This window comes from Muscardinus avellanarius (assembly GCF_963383645.1).
Source record: "Muscardinus avellanarius genome assembly, chromosome: 4".
In the NCBI taxonomy this organism is placed as follows: Eukaryota; Metazoa; Chordata; class Mammalia; order Rodentia; family Gliridae; genus Muscardinus; species Muscardinus avellanarius.
The window spans coordinates 48,589,142-48,611,724 of NC_137789.1; the positions used below are offsets into that span (position 1 = coordinate 48,589,142).

Genomic DNA, 22,583 nt, shown 5'->3' on the forward strand with positions numbered 1-22,583 from the left:
TTTCTATTAGAATTACATGCTTAGTTTGAGTTTGTCCTGAGCATAGTGGGCCTCCCTTTGCTTTATTTTTAAATTATTCTATCCTTACAGTCCAGATTCCATTAATTGTTTTTTAGATGGAAGCAGCAGAGGGAGGTTGGTTGGAACGCACTCTTAAAACAAAGAAAGCCTTCAGTTTTAAACATGGATTTGCCATTTACTAGAAGAGCACTTTCATCCATTCTTTCACTAAATATTTAAGATCCTAGTACTTACCAAGCAGTATGTTTTGTGCTAAGAATACAGGTAGACACACCTCTACAGATCTTATAGTTATGACGAGGGATGGATCAATGAGCAACCAAACATTGATGATATGGTTGGTACGATAAGTGGATCCCCAGAGGACCATGTGTCATGTGAGAGCATTCAGAAACTAAGCTCCTCATATATAAGGGTATAGGGAAGGATTCCCAGAAGAAGAAACATTGCTGGTGAGATACAAATGAAAACTAAAGGTTAGTAAAAGAAAATATTTAAGGAGAAAGAATACTACAGGCAAAAGAAATGCAAATGACAAAGCTAGGAGGTAAGAGATTAAATGCATTGGAAGTTGAAAAAAATCAGTATTCTCTGTCAAAGGATATATAATTGAAAGGTAAGAGAAGTCCAGGAATTAGCTACAAAGAGACAACATCACAAGAAGCCAGAAAAAATCATGGTAATTAGTTTTTAATTTACCCCAAGAGAGCTCAGGGACCACTGCCACAGTTTAGAAAGCTTACCAGGGTCACAGTAAGTAGAATGGACTGTAGAGGTGTGCTGAAGGAAGACCTGTTCAAAGAACGCTGTAGGATGCCAAGGTCAAAGGGGGCAGAATCTTTGGTGGTGATAGTAAAAATACAGAAACTGGACATGGTTTTACTTTGTTTAGGAAGCAGAGTCAACACAAATTGGTGATTGGTTGGAGATGATGGGTGAGGGCATTCAGGATGACACTTGTTTTCCAGGATGGAGAGATAGAAGGATGGTGTATCTCCATTCATTGCAAGAGAGTACTCTCATCAAAAATAGCAGATAAAGTTAAAAGTGATCTAGATACCTTGAAACTAGAGTTGTCTGTGGAATAAGCATAAGCATATCTATTGAGAAAAAGGATCTGATGGTTCCAAAAAGGCCAAGGGGTAAGAGCTTGAGGCATATGCTTAGGAAATATCAACCAACAGTAATTGCAATCCCAGAAGCGAGTTCTCCCAAGGAGAATGCTTACATTGGGAAAGAAAAGGACCCAGAACAGACTTTGGAAATGCCAACTCAATTATTTAAGTTTCAATTTTCACAAAGTCTCCAGTATTACAAGGTGTAAGTGATAAGCTTCACACAAAACATTTAATGCAGTACCTAGCACATAGTAGGAGTCCAACAATAGTACATGTGGCTTTAAGAATCTGCTCTTGATAAATGAAAATTATGTATGTGTTTTTTATTCCCATTTCCTACTCTTCCTTAGAAAGTATTTATTGAGTACATACAGAAAATTAGTATTTCATATGTTAATTGAATGATAGAAATTTAAAATTTTTTCCCTAGGTAATCATGTTTTGTATACCCTAAAACTAGAACTTCTTTTATAAGAGGGCCCTTTAAAATTTCCTTTAATGTCTCATTGAGTTGTTTTCACAAATCTGCCAAAAGCTAGAGCTCTGATCTCAGTGTTGTTCCTCCTGTATGGTACTTTTAATCTAGTTTTCATTAACATTTAAAATTATTACTTTTAAACTTTTATTGGTGCATCTCATATTAGTGCATTTCATATTGGTGTATTTTATTGGACTCACATCATAATATAGTTCAGGTTGATAGAGACATGCATGCATACAATGCTTAGTGAGCTTCCCCACGCCCCCTCTAATGATTATTATTATTATTATTATTATTATTTATTTTTTTTTTTTTGGTGGTACTGGGGTTCCTGGAAGCCCTTCTACCTCTGGGCTACACTCCCAGACCTATGTTTACATTTTTATTTGGAAACAGGATCTCCTAAGCCAGCGCGCGCGGCTGGCTTCGAACCCGCGCGATCCTCCTGTCTCCGCCTCCCAAGCGCGGGGATTACAAGCGTGCGCCACCACGCCTGGCCAATGATTATGTTTTGAAAGCACTGGTTTTTCATTTACGTTACTTTAACATTTTTAAATACTTTAAGTTCTGTAGTTTATCAAGATCACAACACCAAAATGTGATCCTTTTCAATAGCAATGTCAAAGCCTCTGATATAAAATGAGAACCTAGAAAGCATCACCAAGTTTTGTACAGAAATGACAGGGTATGCTTTGCAAATGCCTGCACATTTTAGAAGCAGAAATAAAAAATAGCAAACTTGCTAGTAAAGTGAAGTTAAAGGATAGATTTAGGGAAATTATAATTAATGCTTACAATTTATTATACTTAATGGATAAAGTCTTTTCTGTCAAATATTCATGTCATCTTAATGTAATTGCACAAGACTCCTTGTTCTGGCCTCCAAATGAAACAGAGCCCTTTAAAATTAAAACAACCTCCTAATAATCACTTTGCCCATTCCAAACTTCCTAGTGCTGAGAATGGAGACTGAGAAAGTGTCCCTGGGGGTGCCAAGGAACTGAAGCAGTGACATGTATTCTCTGATTGGCAGAGCCCAGCTAAATCTACATTTGTACATTTCCTGTCTTTTGTTTCTATAAATTATAATTACTTTTATAGGACTGGCAGAGAAGCAATCTAGCTGATTTTCCTCAGTTTGATTAAACTACATTAAAGTGTTTTCCCTTTTTATATCATTTGCTTGCTTTTTATGCAGGGATGTGCCCAAATCCTCCCAGCAGGGATCCAAGCAGGTTCCCTGGCTTGGCCATCAGTAAAAATAATGGCTATATATTTCTTCACAGATATCTTATCAAATATATACATAAAATAAAATAGAATCTCTTCTGATTTCCACTTTATCAAGCCAAGACTCTTAGACACTGTTACTCCTGTCCTTACAATAACAAAAAAGTCAGACAAAACTGAAATTCAGTGACTTTTTCCGTACCCTACAGAGAACTGAGGTGACTGGATAAAACACAACCCAAAATCTGGAGAGAAGAGAAACCAGAGAATCACAGTTAGGCTCTGCTCACCTGGAGATAAGTCACTGAAGCCATCAATTGATAAATACACTTAAATGGTAATTGCCAATAATGGCTAAAGGCTATGCATGGACTAATATGAGAGGGAGAAAGCCCTGGGGCTGCAGCCTTTGGGGAGCCTCCACACTTTGCTGAATTTTACCACCAGGAGCCCTACCAGAGTCTCACAGTGGGAAGGCAAGAAAGATTCCTTTGTGGTTCCGGCAGGTGAGGAGAGGGTAATCATGAAAAATGTCCAGTGTTCGCTATAAACAGGGTCTCCTCTCTAGAGGCAAGAACTCCCAGAGCCCCAAGATAGCAGGGTGAAAAGTATTCATTCTACCAAGTCAGTTCCCACCAGCCTTCCTTTCTCAACCACCCTTGGGGAGAGATAAGAAAGACTTGCAAGAGGGGCGTGGTGGCGCACGCTTGTAATCCCTGCACTTGGGAGGCAGAGACAGGAGGATCGCACAGGTTCAAAGCCAGCCACACATGCTGGCTTAGGAGACCCTGTTTCCAAATAAAAATGTAAAAATAGGTCTGGGAGTGTAGCTTGGAGGTAGAAGGGCTTCCAGGAACCCAAGTAACACCAAAAAAAAAAAAAAAAAAAGAAAGAAAGAAAAGAAAGAAGAAAAAGAAAGATTTGCAAAAGTGACAGTGTAGGAAAACAGGCCCAATGACAAGCTGAGATTTCATCTTTTGTGTGTGTGCTTTTATTCGTGCATTATAGTCTCACTTCATAATGTAAATCATGTTGACAATGACATACATGCACACGCTCTTGGACATTACAGAACATCATGATTCCCACTCTTTCCCAACACACCCAGCAGCTTCCATATGAGACAGTCGGTTACAGATGAGAGAGCTGAGGGACTGAGTCTCTCTTTGAGGAGGAGTACTTAGGATGCTCAAAGACTATAACAGAGACAAAAGACACAAGAACTTAAAACCTCCAGCACCTACAGCCGGAGCAAATAGTAAGTACAACCCAACTCCCAATGAGACTAACATAAACCCTCACACTGGAGGTCTTTTCATCTCAGTTTCTATACCTGTTACTTCATGTATTCTTCATAAAAAAAATTATGAGACACGCTAAAATGCAAGAAAAATCACACTCTCAAGAGACAAAATAACATCAGAGCCAGTCAGATATGACACAAATATTGGAATTATGAAGCAAGAAATTTTAAGTAACTATGATTAATATGGCAGAGACTTTAATACAAAAAATTAGATAATATGCAAGAGAAGATAGGTAAAGAAAGATTAAAAACCTTAGAAAAGAACCAAAGGAAAATGATAGGAATAAAAAATATGCATAACAAAAATAAAGAATGCCTCTTTGGGGCTCATCAGTGCTCTTGACTCGAGAAAGAATCAGAAAATTTGAGGATGGGTACAGAGAAAAAAGTCAGCATCCATTCTCCCTACTTTTAGTGAGTGTTAGAAATGGTTTTCCTTTCAAAACACAGGTTTATAAAAATGCAGTGCAGAGTCAAATGTGTAGTGTGTGTGTGTGTGTGTGTGTGTGTGTGTGTGTGTGTGTGTGTGTGTGTTTATGTGTGTGTGTGAGAGAGAGAGAGAAGGAGAAAGAGAGAGAGAGAGAGAGAGAGAGAGAGAGAGAGAGAGAGAGAGAGAGTAAGAGTAGAATTTCCAAGAACCCTAGGGAAAAAAAGTGTTATGTATACATAATTGATATAGCAGAAAAAAAGGACAGAGCAGAAGAAATATTTGAAATAATAATGGCCAATAACTTTCAAAAATTAATGACAGAAACCAAACTATAGATCTAAAGAGGCTCAGATAATATCAGAGAAGATCAATTTCACCCCCCCAATCATCAAACCAGCCTCCTAAAAATTAAAAAAAAAAAATACCAGACTCACACCTGGGCATATTAGATTTAAATTGCAGGATACCAAAGGCAAAAAGGACATTTAAAAAGAAATGAAGAAAAATAATAGAAATAACAATAAACATATTACTTATATAGGAACAAGGATAAAAATTACAGTGCAGAGCACTTACTGATTGATAAAAATCATGAAAGCAATGTGTGGATACTAAAATATTTAGTGTTTAAACTAAACACTATGATGGAGAATATCATACTCAATAAAATTATTTTTCAAAAGTTAAGATTAAATAAAGATTTTCTTAGACAAACAAAATGGAAGGAATTCATTGCCAGCAAAAACTGCACCGCAAGAAATGTTAGAAAAATATTTGGAGAAGAAAAGTGATGTAGGTAAGAATCTCAGAGCTACATAAAGCAAGTATCAGAGAAGAGCCAAATGAAAGAAAACTGAAATTTAACCTGTTTTTTATCTAAGATATAACTATAAAAAGTTATGGTATTAGCAACATATTCATGAGGATGGCATATTGATAAGTAAGATAAATTGTACCATATGAATTTCATAAGGATAGGGGTATCCATATTGTCAATGGAGACAGAGTGTTATTTGAAGGTAGATTTAGATTTGTTAAAAATGTACACTGTTAAAGGCATTATCAATGGTCAGAGCAGAAATAATTTGAGCAAAAACAACAAAAAGAGAGTAGTATTGAACTGGGTACAGTGGCACATGCATGTAATCTCAGTACTTGGGGGGTTGAGACAGAAGGATAGCAAAGTTGAGTCCAACCTTAGCAATGTAGTGAGATCCTTAGCAACATAACAAGATTCTATTTCAAAATAAAAACTCAGAGGTGGAACACTACCAGTTTCAATCTCCAGGAAGAAAAAAAATAGAGTAGTATTGGATTATAATCCAACATGTAATAAATATCCATGAGTCTATGGTGTTATAAATATTGAACTAATAAGTGAATGAAAGTATAGTCAAAAGTCCCATGCATAAGAACGCTAAATACAGCCTTGAAGAAGGCAGAATATAACTCCCCGCTCCTTACATGTGGGTTGAGTCTAGCGACTGTCTTCCAAAGTGTGATGTAGGGAAAGGAGAAAGAATAAACTATACGATGAAGGAATTTGCCAAATACTGCTCCAGCCAGGTGATCTGTATTATTAGAAATAAATTTCCATGGTATTGTAAGAAAAGGCACATATTTGAAAGTGCCTCAGCAAGGCAAGTTTACTTTTTGCAAAAAGTGATCCTGCCTTTTTGAAAAAAAAAAAAATTAGGTAGGCAAGAACAACATAGTGGAAAACTGTTGGGTATGTTATTTTCAGCAGGAGGCTCCTGTGCTGTGTTCCTATTGGTGGGAGGTTAGCTGAACAATCTTTAGGCCATTGGCAAAGGAGATGTCAAGGGAAGTGTTGGCATTTGCAATTCTCAGGAAATGAAAAAAACAGAAAAGAATATAAGGACACACGAGTTTACAAAATGGCAGTTTTACAAAAGGGAGCTTAAGTCAAGATATTCCTTTGATAGAAAAGATCTGATTATATTCTCAGTGTCAACAAAAATAGTTATAAGTCACACTGATCTGATCGTATATGCCCTTGAAATGGTAGGTTGAATTTTACTCCTATGGCATTCTTCCCCAAAATAAATAATCTAGTCTAGTCATAAGAAAAAAATCAGACAAGTCCAAAATGAGGAATATGCTACCAAATTCCAGACCTGACACACTCAAAACACAAATTATAAAAACCAAGGAAAATCTTAGAAATGGTTTTAACCCAAAGAAGGCTAAGGAGACGTGATTACTAAATTGATGTGGTTTCTTGGGTGAAATCCTGGAATAGAAAAAAAGACATTATGTAAAAACTAAGAAATTATGAATAAAGTATGACCTTTAATTAAAATTAATGTTGTCAGCATTGGTTCATTACTTATAACAAAGGAACTATAATCATATAAGATACTGAGAAGGGAAATATGGTGTCAGGTATTTAGAAACTTTCTATTAGTACTAACTTCATAATTAAAAAAAACTAAGCTGATACTATGTTGCAAATAATTTTTAATGTAAATTTTATTTAACTTAGTCCTCACAGAGGTTTCTTAAAATGATTTTCTTCTTATTTTCATCAGAAAGAGAAGAACACTGGTCACAAGTTTCAATGACTCAGATGAGATGGCCTGAAAGCACACCTCCTGGGACATCTTCTTGAAAGATGATCTTTAAGGTTGCTTTCTCTTGAAAATCTACTAAGTTCCCAGATAGCAGGTAGAAGAGGGAATGATACAATCAAATACTTGCTTCTTTGCTAATGTGCCACCAAATATTTAGATCCTTTATCAGGAAGCTTGTTTGTTATATCAAAACATGTTTGTCATTTGGAATTGTCCTGGGAATGAATCTATGTGTGTCTATATATTTTTCCTTGTAAACTGTCTTCATCCTGAGGGAACGAGTGTTTATTAGTTTTCATAGCTAGAAAGGATATGCTTCTAATTTAGCAAAAAAGAAAAAAATCATTTAATGTCACTTCCATGGAGAATTAACAATAACATTTTATGTGAGACTACAAGAAAAGCAACAACAAAAAAAATCCACACACCCCCAGTTACTCAGACTCTCGTAGAATGACAGATGAAAGATTTGTTAAAGGAGCGGTTAGTTATTTGTAGCTGATGTAGATTCAAAATTAGCAACATAAAGCATGCTCCATTTGCAGGCAAATTTTACTGCTAAATGAAAATTAAACATTTGAATATAAGCACTGGAGATAGAGGAACACAATCCACAATTGAATTGCTTTCCTTTCCCCTCCTCCCTTCATGCCCAAAGGGTAATTATAGTTTTTCCAACTAGCTTACCCTCTGAAAAAGAAGTAGATGTTATCTTTGTCATTTGGTCAGGCTCTATTCTCTATTACTTTTATAAAACAGTTTTCCTCTGAGAGATCATCTGCCCTTTCTGTCTCACTCTCAGTGATTTAGTGTTAGGTGACATTTTCTGTGTCCCGTCCCACTCTAGGGTTGTATGTGTAATCCAAGTCCTGCCAATAAGATCATTCCATCTTTCAGTTATTGTTGCAGGTGTGAGCATGGGAGTAACTGATCAATCACTGAAAATCTTGAGATTTTTTGCTAAAATTTTAATAAAGGAGCAGTTCTTTCTTTCTTCTGACCTACTGATTTGGTGGTCTGTTTTCCAGGAGCCGTCCTGATATCCCTGGTAAGAAAACTGCCCAAAAGGAAGACCAACGAGAAGAAAGCAAAAAACTGAGATGTATAGATAAGCAGATAGATGAGAGAGAGAGAGAGAGAGAGAGAGAGAGAGAGAGAGAGAGAGAGAGAGAGAGAGAGAGATATTTCTGAATACTTAGGTATAGTTATGTCAAAGCTATACCAATTCCTGAGTATTTCAATGACAAGAACCAACAATTTCTCAATTCAGTTGGATTTTTGTTACTTAAACTGAATTGGTCCTGATGAATCATCTTTATTTTCTAGTTCTCAGAATTTTTACTCATCTTCAGAGGTTTAGTTGAGGGCAATTATTCCTTAATTCTTCCAAGGCCACCCTGATGTAGGATAGAAGATACAAGTAGGTAGAAAAGAGACAGACAGGAAGGAAAAGTAAAATATAACTTTAATATAAGAACATGGAGCTGAAGTGTGTCAGCCTCTAGTCCACAAACCAGTTTTCCAGTTCTTTTTCCCAGGCCTGACTCTCAAATTCCTGGGAAACCTGTAGATCCTAGAGTTAACTAAAAGAAACTATAATTGCTCTGTGCATTTATAACAAGATAGGGACGATATTTCAAGAAACCTATAATTTAGGACACTCTAGCTTATCTGTCAATCAGAGAATGAGGACCCCAATCAGCCTGAGGACCCTAAGGTTGACCAGGTCGCCAGAACCACAGGAAAGCACCTCAGGACTACCCAACTGAGATCATCCACCCTAAAACTGACCAGACCACCATAAATTGCCTCAAGGACTCCTGGACTGAGCTCATCCTCACATACCTCCTCTAGCCCACCCCTCACAAAAGTCCCCTAAAAGAAGAGAACCCTGAATTCCCCAATATGCCTTCCTCATCTTGAGGTGGCTCACATTCTCTCTTGAATGATTATTTCCTCCCCTTTACCCAAATAAACCTCTGTCCATGTCTCTGACTGGCACATGCTAAAATTCTTTTCTGTTATGTTAGCCAAGGACCCTGAGTCCCTGAGCTGAGGACTCCCCCAACAACCCCACACACGGAGACCACTTTCTTCTCTACATCTAACAGCTCAGTGTATTTATTGCTCATTAAGTATCTCTGCAAGAGGTGAGCATATTATTATTCAATTTCCTCTGTGTTTATGACTCATTTAGCAATAAGGTATGAATCTTCCAGGCAATATCATTCATTGTCCAACACCTCTTTCCCATATCAGATCTCTTAGAATTTACAGCTGATTTTCTTCAATTTGTGTGTAAAAACAAAAGAAGAGTTTATTTCACAATTACATAATTTGCCCTCATATCAGGAAGACTAGTAAAGATCAAAGTTTGTACATTTTGTCTTCTATAATTCATTCACAATTGAAAAAAATTTTATCTGTAGGACCTATAGGAAATTAGTGAAGGCAAAAGAAACTGCACATGTGACTGTTCATAAGATGCCGAGCACCATCCTTGAGGCTTTACATATATTTTCCCTGCTAATTTCTCATTATAATCCTGAAAATTAAGTTTTATTCTTCTTGCCTAAAATTGAGAAAATAAGCTCAGAGAATTTAAATAATTTAAGATCACAGCCTCATAAATGTAAACTGAATTTAAACATTCTTTTGTCTTAGGATTTCTTCCTACCAAGCATAATATTGGCACACACAAAATATTTTGCAAATTAATGAACAAAAATTAGCAAATGCAAGATTGAAGTTTGTTCTTTTTGGTTCCAAATCTCCATTATACCATGCAACCCTCCAACAGAATCATAACCAAAACAATTTCATTTTTTTTGTCTTTTTTAAGTTACAATGCAACACTTGGTATTATGGATGTGGAAAGATTGATATTTCTAGATTCAGGCGATACAACTTTACCATAGAGAAGAGCTATAGGTTCTGCTACAAAATCACCATATGGGATGATAAACGAAACATCCTCGTTTATAGCTAGGACTTTTAGGTTAGAAGGAAATCAGCATAGAAATCTTATTTACTCATTCCATGTTCTCAAACAAGTTATCTATGTCTCAGAACACTCATTGCTAAAATCGGGGCAATAATAGTATCCTCCTTATAAGATTTTAAGGGGATTAATACAATTATGCCTGGCACATCATCTGACATTTTGTAATACCTTACTAAGGTTATTTACTGTTATTACTATAATATTTATTTTTAATCTGAACTAATATTCTCATGGCTATATACGGACATAATATACAGGCTATTAAAATTTTTGGGTTTTTGTTAATAATTTTGGTGAGATTTAGAATTTTTTTATATTGGGGATTGAACCTAGGGGAATTCTAGCTCTGAGCTACAACCCTAGTCCTATTTTATTTTTTATACTGCAACCAGGTCTCACTAAGTTGTAGAGGGCCTCACTAAATTGCTGAGGCTGGCTCTGTGAACCTGCAATCCTCTTAGCCTCCCAAATACTCTGGAAATATAAGCATGCTCCACCATTCCTGGTTTGATTTACAATATTATTGAAAAGCAGAAACATCATTTATTAACAGATCAATAAATATTAATAGGGAAATTCATAATTAAAAGTGATTCCACTATTAAGATTTTAATATGTAAAAGACTCATAAACATAAAGAAGTTAATAGTTACATTGCCTACCCTACCCACTTAGTGTTATGGTTTGGATTTAAAAAGTCCCCAGACAACATGTGGTAGACAAGACAGAAATGTTGAAGCAGGGCTTGGTTACTGGAGAGGAGTACCTGGGGATGGCCTTGGAGGATATCTCTCTCTCTCTCTCTCTCTCTCTCTCTCTCTCTCTCTCTCTCTCTCTCTCTCTCTCTCTTCAGACTCCATTATAAGGGAGAAGAATCTTTCTACTCACATTCTCTTCTGCTTCCTGTCGCCATATTCTCAGCTCCACAGACTTTACTAGACCTAACACGGACTAAAACCTTCAGAACTGTAAGCAAATAAATCTCCCCTCCTCTATTGTGGCCATCAGGTATTTTGGGTCACAGAGGTAGGAAACAGTTACTTAAGCCAGAAACTAGTTATCTGCTCCCTCATCCTATCATGCATAAGTATGTGCCAATAACTACTGTCATCTCTCTCATTAATCTTTTCTAATTCGTCACTAAATCTATGCTAATTATACAACCCCAAATGCCAAATTAACTTTCTTATCACTATCACTTCCACCATACTTATTTATTGATAACTTGATATCTCTAATCTGAAGAGTTTTGCAATATTCTATAGGCAATTTTCTGGAGTCTTTAAGGAAGGTGGAAAATTTGGGAGCAGGAAGAAGTGATTAGATTTAAAAATTTTTTCACAATGGAGCCAATAGGACATCCTAATACATTGCATATGGAGTTAATAGAGAAGGAGAAGGATCATAAAAGTCTCTGAAGCTTTGGGTTGAGCAACTGCTGAATGATGGTGCCATGTCCTGAGATAAGGGATCAGGGATCTTGGATTAAGAGTTTAGTTTCAGCCAGGCATGGTGGTGCACACTTGAAATCCCCGTGCTTGGGAGGCTGAGACAAAAGGATCACACAGGTTCAAAGCCAGCCTCAGCTACTTAGTGAGGCTCTCAGCAACTTAGTGAGACCCTATTTCCAAATAAAATATAAATAGGTCTGGGAGTATAGCCCGGAGGTAGAAAGCCTTGGGTTCCATCACCAGTACCACCAAAAAAAAAAAAAAAAATAGTTTGATTTCAGAAATTAACACAGTAGATGTTGAATATATATTTATATAAAATGAGAAATTTTGTTCAATACCTAATTATTATCCAGTTTTTGAAGTTCTGTGTCTTAATTTTTGCCTTTTTCTTTACCTGGAATTACCTGTCTCCTCACCAAGCCCACACTTACTCTTTCAATATGCCTATAGAAAAAGCACTTTCTTTCTCTCCATTTTATGGATAGAAAAGCTAAATAAAAGACCCAGGTCACACAGGAGGTGGGAAAAGGATTTGAACCCAGTTAATTCTGCAAAGTACTAAGCTTAACCATCATACTCCAGGCCTCTGGAAGGAAGACTATGTAGAAGAGGTGACTAAATTTTAAATACAGAGAGGGAAAGGAATGCTGAGCTGTCAACCATAGATCTCATTACAGAAACCACTGAAGGTAGAGCCAGGTTTTAGGGTGGGTGCTATGACCTGAACTCCAGTACCTGGAATCAGAGCAAGACCCATGGCAGCCATTTCTTGGATTCAGGACTTTCAATCCAAATTTTCTGTTTGTTTCTGTGACAGCTGATAAGCCCAGCTATGTAAAGATTAGAATTTTCACAGTTTTCTGCTTCTGGCAGAAAAGTAACACATTTATGAGTGTGAAACTGTTTTACATTTGAGAAGAAAGATTGTACTATGGAAATAGAAAATTTGTTTTCCCTTATTTTGTTAAAAAAATCATTATCGTCAGAATTTGCACTCATGGGTTCCTCCTACACATTGCAGTGCTTGGTGAGACAGTCTTTCCAGCAAGGTTGTTAGGGCATGAACATGTTTTTTCTTTCTTAATATAAATTATTTCTACTAGACTTTGCTTTGACTTCTAAGCAGGTAGGTGTATAGATGAAGAGTTTGCATATGATTGAGAATAGACATGAGCACAGAGCTATTGGAGAATCCTACTAATCTACAATACATTATCTGATTCTCAGTTTCACTAATTGACCCTATTTGAGAAATAAGTGAGGAATTAGGGAATAAAAATCAGCCTTAGATCAATGATCCTAATTTCCAGGGCATACCCTTCAATATTTTCGTTATGTTTGGATCCAGAAGCCCTCTCCCAAAATAAGAAGGGCTGGGGATCCCCAAGGGAGAGTGGATGATATTTGACTGCATAGGTCAGATCAAAGGACAGACTTATTACCAAGGTATAGAAGACACAGAAACACAGGCATCTTTGATACTCTGAAGGTTGCTGGTGGCTCGCCCAGCCTTCCAAGAAAATCCTCCCATTTACTACACCTTTATTTCAGCCTCTACTTGAAGTCATATTTCCACATGTTAATAGAACAAACCAAACTTTGAGCAATCTTCACATAATCAATTCAATATTCATTGATTATGTAATCCAATGAAGTTTTCAGAATAATTCTAAGTACCCTACAGCATGTCAGCTACTCTGAAGGTAGGACATTTCACTGACAGTGTTTTATCCTGGAGGTGTGGCTGTCATTTAGTCATGATTCTTTCAGATTACCAAGGAAGCACTGAGTTCATTCAGTCAATTAAAAGTACCATGTATGCAAGTCAGAGAAAGTTGTGTAACCTCTCTAGTTCCATTTGCTCCAATTAAAAATGAAAATAAATTCTAATGTGGTAGCATACACTGATAACCCCAGTGCTTAGAAGGCTGAGACAGGAGGATCATAGGTTCATGGCTAGCCTCAGCAACTTAGTGAGGCCCTCCACCACATTTAGTGAAAACCTGCTTCAAAATAAAAGAATGCAATAGGCCTGGGGGATCTAGCTCAGATGTAGAATGCCCCTGGGTTCAACCCCCAAAACCATAAAAAAGAAGTTAATAATAAAAGTACAATGAATACTGGACAATTTTTATTTTGTATGAGATCAGGATCAATGTTTTTGAGGCAATATTATTAGATAAGCAATAGTATTACTCCCTTTCACAGATGAGGAAACTGAGACACAAGGAAATCAAATTGCTTATTGAATGTCATGAAGCCATAAAGGCAAAAGCCAGGACACAGGCTTATTTGATTTCAAATCCTTTGTTCTTCTCATTGCTCTAAACTATCTTCTCTGTGTACTTTTTATAAATATAAAGATAATGTGTATCAGGCACCTAGGATAGTATCTAGCCCATAATATGTCCTCCATAAACTTGAGCCAATATTTTGATTAATAAATAATAAATATATACCAATAGGATTAACTTAATTAAAATACACATAATTATATTTCTTTTATAGATATTAAGATCAACTTTTTTAAAAATTCATTTTTGGTACTGGGAATTAAATCAAGGGAAGTTCTACCTCTGAGCTATACTCCCAGCCCTATTTTACTTTTTATTTTGAAACAGGGTCTCAGTAAGTTGCTGAGGGCCTCGCTAAGTTTCTGAGGCTGGCCTTAAACCTGTAATCCTCCTGTCTCAGCTTCCCAAGTATTGGGATTGCAGTACCACCACCACACTGGCTGGTTATATACTCCTTACAAATAGATTCACAAATATTTACTGAGCATCTGTGCTGAGGCAGGCATTTTGCTCACCATTGGGAACCTCAGACATGTCTGTCTTCACAGAATTATATAAAGTACAGACTGCTAGATTGGATTAAAGCCAGAGGGGAACTACAAGAGTCTCTTGAGATCAGCCACTAAGTGGGGACCAAAGATGCCACTCACACAGACTACCTATTTGCTAAGAAAGGCAGTGGAACTGAGTATGTGCAAACCAACAGGAGGATCTGATGGTGCTGTTCACTACCATGAGTCTTTTCATTTTGCTATTTGTCTTTTGCTAAAACTAAAAAAATCTTTTGGCCCAGACACAGAAAGATAAATGCCATATGATCTCACTTACATATAAAATCTGAAAAAAGTTGAATTCACAGAAGCAGAAAGTAGAGAAATGGTTGCCAGAGTTTGGGTTGGGAGAATTGGGGAGGAGCTGGTCAAAGGATACAGACTTTTAATTATAAAAGGAACAAATTCAGAGGATCTAATGTACATCATGGGGCAAGAGATGTGTCAATTTGATTTGATTGTGGTAATCATACAATGTTTATGTATATCAAGTCATCATGTTGGACACCTTGCATATGTATAATCTTTATTTGCCTATTAAATATTTTGAAATAAAATGTATAAATTTAAAAAGTCTCTTTGTAAGTTTAAAAAATCCCATGTGCCGATAAATGTATAAATGTATTGGACACTTGTACTTCTAATTGTATTTTCTAATTGAATTATTTGTTTTTTAAGTGTTAGTCTTTTTAGGCTCTTTATATATTTTAGATATTAGACCTTTGCCAGATGGGTAGTTGGTGAAGGACACCTCCCCCCCATTCTGTAGGCTCTCTCTATAGAAGCTTGATGGTTTCTTTTGCTGCCAGAGCTTTTTAATTTAATCCTATCCTATTTATTAATTCTTGTTTTAATTTCCTGAGCTTTCTAGTCTTATTGAGGAAGTCTCTACCTGTACCTATATGTTGAACTGTTGGTCCTATACTCTCTTCTTTCAGCATCTTTAGCAATAAAGAAAATCTAAATCAAAACTACACTTAGATTCTATCTCACTCCAATTAGGATGACAATAATCAGTAACACAAATAACAATAAATTCTGGCCAGGATGTGAGGAACTAGGAATCCTATTACAGTTTGGTGGGACGGCAAACTAGTACAGCTACTCTGGAAATCAGTGTGGAGATTTTTCAGAAGACTGGGAACAGAACTACCATAGGAACCAATGATGCCAGTGCTCCTGGGCATCTTCCCAAAGGAAATGAAATCAGAACATATATATATATATATATATATATATATATATATATATATATATATATACACTTGCATATTCATGTTCATAGCAGCAACACAATTTACAACAGCCAAACTATGGAACCAGCCTAGATGTCTATCATTGGATGGATGGATGGATTTCTAAACTTTGGTATATACACACAATAGAATTCTACTCAGCCATAAAGAAGAACAAAATTATATCATTTACAGGAAAATGGGTAGAATTCAAGAATATTATACTGAGTACATCAAGTCACAAAGAACAAGTAGATATACATTCTCTCTTATATGTGGAAGATAGATAGAAATAAGGGCAACATCAGATAAATCAGGAGAGACTCCAGGGGAATGATTGAGGGGAATGAGGGAAGGATGGGGCAACAAAACAATAAAAGAATAAAATAGTAGAAATAATGCTATTAATGTATACAAAATTTCCTATCCCAATCTTAAAGACTTGCGGGGGAGGGAGAGGGGGACTTCATGGGGAGTGCAACAAAAGTTGTATGCATATATTTTTCTAACACTCTGTACCCCAATGTGATGTAAAATTACAATGCACTAAATAAAAATAAATTCTTAAAAGTGTATAAAAATAAATAAGAAACAAGAAATATCCATGTGTCATTTCTATTTTCAGTCAATGTGTGTGTATGGAAGCTTTTGCAGGAGTTTTCCATTTCTGGGTTTAATTCTGTACCCTTGATATCAAAGCATAAAATATCCCCTGAGCAATTCTATTTTCAGGTCTATCTTTATATCTAGGATCCTAGCCTATGATTTAAAAACAACAACCAAACCAAAAAACAAAAAAAGTCTTTCCAAGACACCATTATTATAGCTAATCATTAATCATGTATTTCCCTCCATTTACCCAGCAGCTTCTCTTTTATGTCAGATGGAGTCCAAAGCTAAATCTGTCCTCTGACAGAATAACTATCACACTTCTCATTGCCTCTTATTCCTTTCATTATTCCATTACCAATTAAGCTGTCCACAAGAGATTCTATCACATGATGGTCTGTCACCAAGAGATCAAACACACATAGCAGCTGTTTATTTGCAAAAACAGAATGCAAGGAGCACATGGTACAGAAATCCCAGAACTTTTTTGTCTTCTATTAGGTTATCTACTCTTCCCTTCTCTCTTCAATTCTGCATGTTTGATAAATAGCCTTGTTTCTTTCCCATGAAACTCCACTACAATAGAAATAACTTAAACCGTTAGTAATTTATTAAATGAAAGTCTTTGGAGCACCTAGTACTAGCTGAGCAGAATGTCTACTCATAAGATGAATTCCTTACCCAAGAAAGGTACATTTGACTTAGAGAAGTATAATTTCTAGCAAACAACTGCAGTCTTCCACCAGAAAAGCAATAATCAACATGTGCACAAGTGTTAAGAACAGAGAGGGAGAGAAAGTGGGGCCTGCTAAAGGAACTGGAAACTTTCCCAGATTAGCTGCTTTCTGAGCAGGAATGTAAGCATCATGAGCATCCTCAAGCTGACTCAGGGTGGGATGCTAGAGTAGGTAAAAGTCAAAGCAAGGCAGCATCTGGGAGGGGTGGAAGATGGAAGGATGCGCTAGGGGAGTAGAGTACTTAAGTGGGCTGCAGAGCAAAGGCATGGTGAAGATCATGAGAGATGAGAGCAAAGGGGAGGTAGTTATAACATGTTAGCATTCAGCATGAAAAAGGAAGCAAGAAGTAGAGGTCTCACATGTAGGAGGTGTGTGAGAGTAAATATGGACCATGGGCATCCAGTGCAAGAGACAATTCTGTGGAGCATGACATGGAAGTAGACATAAGCCATCATATATCATTGGTTTGTCAGTTGCATTTTATCATGATTATGGGTTATGATAATTTTGATGGAAAGAAGAATGATAGATACAAAAGTTGTTCAGAGTCTTAGGGCCCAATTGAGCTTACACTTTGAGAGAAACACAATTGAACTGAAGAGATACTTTTCAAAAGAAGAAATACAAGTAGCCAACAGATCTATGAGAAAATGTCCAATATCATTATCAATCAGAGAAATGCAAATTAAAACTACATTGAGATTCTATTTAACTTCAGTTAGAATTGCAATCATCAAGAATATAAGGAATAATAAATGCTGGCAACAAGGCAGAAAAATAGGAACTCCTATACAACACTAGTAGGAATGTGAGTTAGTACAACCACTATGAAGATCAATATAAAGTTTTCTCAAAAGATTTGGAATGGAGCCATCAAATGACTCAACTATACCATCCCTTGTTAGTATTTCAAAAAAATTAAAGTCAGAATACTCTAGTAATACATGCATATCTATGCTTATTGAAGCATAACTCACAATAGCCAAGTTAAGAAAACAACTTAGGGCCGGGCATGGTGGCACAGGCTTGTAATCCCCGCAGTTGGGAGGCGGAAACAGGAGGATCGCGCTGGTTCGGAGCCAGCCCCACTGGCTTAAGAGACCCTGTTTCCAAAAATAAAAAAGTACAAAATAGGTCTGGGAGTGTAGCCTGGAGGTAGAAGGGCTTCCAGGAACCCCAGTACCACCACCAAAAAAAAAAAAAAAGAAAAGAACTCAGGTGTTCAGGTGTTTACCAATAGATGGATAGATAAAGAAAATATAACAAATACACATACTGGAATTTTACTCAGCCATAAAGAAAAACAAAATTGTGTCATTTGCCTGGAAATGGATAGAACTGGAGGATATTATGCTAAGTAAGATCAGCCAGTCTCAGAAAGTCAAGGTTGCCATTTTTCTGTTATATGTGGAAACTACAGAAAAATATAGGGAAAAAAAGGGACTTAAGACACATGAGAAAAAACAAATAAAATAGTGCATGGAGATTTAGAAAGGAAGTTGGAGAGGGGAAAGGCAAAGAATGAGGGAGGAAACAGTTCAAATAATGCTGTGCCCATATATGAAGGTATCATTATCAATCTCACTAACATGTAGGGGGAAGGAGAGGGTAGGATACAGAAAGAAATACACCAAGTGACATATACATGTGCATGTGTATCACTTTGAACCCCATTATGATGTACAATTACATTCCTCCAATAAAAGCATGAAAAAGAAAATGACCAAAGACAAAAAATTAAATGCTTGAAATTAAAACATAAAGAACACCTTTGAGTTAATAATATATCATAATTTGAATTATAATGGTCTGACACAGTTAAATGTGCCAGGACTTGGAATTCTATTTCACTGCTCCTTCTTGGACTTGTATATTTTCTGTTGAGTAGGAGGGTGTGTAGTATTAGTCAATCTTTTCTTCATATGGCTGCTTAAGGACAAACTAGATAACAACCAACATCCTTAAACCGTCGGATCAGAACTCAGACTATAATATTGCCCTATAAATAAGAAATGGTATTTTAAGAAAGAAAAAGATTTATATTAATATATTACCATTACAGTACATATAATATAGCAGCAGAATAAACTGAATAGCTCCAATTTGGCATTCTATGAAATAAAATTTCTAGTGGAATAAAGGGATAAAAGATTTTTGCTTATGACCACTTATAATTAAAGGCTATGCAGCTGTCACCAAATTTACAGAGCAATTTTTACTTTTGGTTTGCCATCTCTTCTCTGTCTTTATCAAACATAGTGCATACACTTCAAATAAGAGAGCGAACTATAGGATGCATACATGCTATATGGTTTCTAGGCAACCATCCTAGGGTTACAGAAGCACCCCCAAGGCCACTATGAAGTTAGGTGTGGATAGCCTACATTTTAATATCAAATAGGTTTAGGTTAAAGGCCCAGATTTACATTTTAATAATTCTAAGACATAATGTAAGCAAAGCACACACAACCTGGCACAAAGGTGACACTCAATAAATAGTAGCTGTTATTATTGTGAATTTTTTTAAAGCATTAACCACACAACCTGGCACAAAGGTGACACTCAATAAATAGTAGCTGTTATTACTGTGAACTCTTTTTTAAAGGCACTAAAGGGAAAAGCTACAGCCTTATTATGACAGGTATCCTCACTTCAAAGGAATAAATTTCTATCTTCTTGTCAAGTGTAAATTTCTCTGCAAACTTCCCATGAATATCTGGATCCATAAACTTGTCTAAAACTAGGACTAGTACAAGAAACTTACATTTTACATGTCGTTTTCCAGGACTCTATCCTCTTTCTTTGTAAGGTGGATAAAGAAATATGAGATTAACAAACAGAAACTGTAGTATTTTGGTCTTACCATTTTTGTCTGCTCTCCTCAGAATCTGGAAAGAAAACAAAAAAATGATAACAATTTGGTAAACTTTGCAGTAAATATTGTGTTCACATACAATTCATATATCATCATACAAAAGAAATTCTAATCTTTAAGGAAATAATTCCCAATTGAAATCTTCCTATATAAAAGTCCAAACCTGTAAAGAACTCGAATATCTACCAACAAGTGAATGGGTTAAAAAAAAACACTATGGTTTATACATACAGTATAATATTAATATTAGTAGCTGGGCATGGTGGCGCATGCTTGTAATCCCCGCACTTGGGAGGTGGAGACAGGAGGATCGCACAAGTTTGAAGCCAGCCGAGCTGGCTTAGGAGAACCTGTTTCCAAATAAAAAGTATAAAAATAGGTCTGGGAGTGTAGCCTGGAGGTAGAAGGGTTTCCAGGAACCCCAGTACCACCAAAATAAATAAATAAATAAATAAATAAATAAATAATATTAATATTAGTGGCAATAAAAACTGATCCAGCTATTAAAAACTGATCCAGCTATTGATTCATATAGTAACTTGGATGGATTTCCAATAATTTACCTGAGTAGAAAACCTAGTCACAAAAGAATACCTATCTGTAAATTCGCTTATACTATCAAATTATAAAGATGCAGACTACTCAATAAAGACAGAAAAGAGATGATGCCTTATCCAGAAATGGGCTAGGCAGAGAGGTATATGTTATAAAGGTCATGAGGAAACTTTAGTAGATAATAAATATAGTTACCATCTTCTTGTGACCATGGTTTCATGGATGTCAAAACTGACTGAATTTACACTTTAAATATGTAGGCTTTTGTGTGAGTCAATCATATCTCAATAAAAACAGGAAAAAAATAAACAAAACATAAAAACTAATCATGGGTAAGCAGGAGCCCAGATTATACCCTATTTTTCTGGTATTAATTACATTAAGACTTATTTTAAATTGTTTTTCATGTATATAAACTGTTTGACCATGTGCTTTCCATTACTCGTTGGTAATGATTTTTAATTTTCTTCCAGGAAACCAATCTTTCCATCACTCTTGGTCCACATGGTACAGGATTGAGCAGAGCACCCAGACCTGGCCAAAGGGGTGTCAAAGCCTTAGACCACAGTCATCACTAAGTCATGAGCACCTTGGGGCAAGTGAATTTGTAGGTCATAATTTTGTAGGTGAGGAGTCATGATTTTACTTGAGTGGTTAAGAGATAGACACACTTAACTCTGTGAACCTAGGAAGATGGAAGACATAGGCATGAAGATGTTGCAGCCATTTTTTGTGGACTGAAATTGAGTTTCTGGAAAACAAAATCTGAAGTTCTAGTCACCAGTACCTGTCTGTGTGACTTATTTGGAAATAGGACCTTTGTTGACTTAATCAAACTTAGATGAGGTATTATTGGCTTAGGCTGTGCCATAGATTTAATAGCTGGTGACCTTGTAAGAAGACAGAAATTCAGAGATGCTGAGACACAAGGAAGAGGCTATATGACAGCAGATGCAGGCACTGAGGTTTCTAGAACCTGTGGCTTCAGGACCATGAGATCCTTCTGCTGCTTAACTCATCCTGTTAGTTGTAATACTACTTGAAAATTAATAAAATATAAAACAGGAGAAGAGTCAATATCCAGGAAAGCAGTGCTCATAGAATTAGAGAAACTAAACCTTGATGACCCCTGCAACCCTGTTTAAGCCCTTGATAATCTCTGCCTGTCATTATGGGAGTTGATAAATTATTATATTTTTGAATGTTAAAACACTTGGGCTATTTTTCTGTTAACAGTTGCAGTCCCCTTGACCCTAACAAATATGTATACTGATAGAAAGCCATCTGGATGATAGAATACAGAGCTTTGTTATATCCAGGATTGAAGAAAATGGCCCTCTGCCATGTTGCAATGAAAAACTTTAATCACTTGGAAAGGGCCCTTAAGGATCACTCTTTTTCTGAGTAATTATAGTTAAGTAACCAGAGCTGTTCTTATATTTAGATCAACACTTTTGGTGGCCAGATGAAAACGTGAGCAAAGTTGTCTGTTTTACTGCTTTCTGCCATAGGAATATCCTCCTCTTTCATTCTGCTGCTTTCATGGCAATTAGGTAGGAATAAATCTAATTATTCTTATAGTGTGCTTTATTATAAAATACTAATGTTACTAGCGAAAATCTTAACCACGAAACATTCCCAGCAACAAATACATATCACTTTGACCAATGTGTGAAAGATGTTGGCCTTCCTTTCCACCGAAGTAATTTAATTATTGTAGAAGAATGCTTTCAACAATAGGAGCAACATGTAGAGCAGAGTGACACCCGCATTCTTTTTAAGCTATAGAGGTAACCTCTAGGAGGGATTTGGGGACACATCTCTCCATCACGACTAGCTTCTTTCTCTCCTCTAAAAGAAGAAAGCTCTAGCTGAGTCAAAGAGACAAGAAGCTTGTCCTATCTTCACTTTTTTTTTTTTTTTCTGGTACTGCAGATGGAACCCAAGAGCATTCTACCTTCGAGCTACACCCCCAGCCCTATTTTTTATTCTTTATTTTGAAACAGGGTCTCACTGAGTTGCAAAGGGCTTCACTAAGTAACTGAGGCTGTCCATGAACCATGATCCTCCTGTCTCAGCCTCCCAGATG

At 36.4% G+C, this 22,583-nt stretch overlaps 1 protein-coding gene across 1 annotated transcript in view; it reads right to left on the reverse strand.

Annotated features, from left to right (window-relative positions):
* NECAB1 (N-terminal EF-hand calcium binding protein 1) overlaps window positions 1-22,583 on the reverse strand; it is a gene marked incomplete at both ends in the record, with an annotated part of 166,946 nt that overhangs the window by 138,830 nt on the left and 5,533 nt on the right. The window contains one exon of the mRNA XM_080693743.1: window positions 19,928-19,952. Coding sequence (XP_080549869.1) covers window positions 19,928-19,952 — 25 coding nt within the window. The remainder of the gene's footprint in view (window positions 1-19,927; window positions 19,953-22,583) is intronic.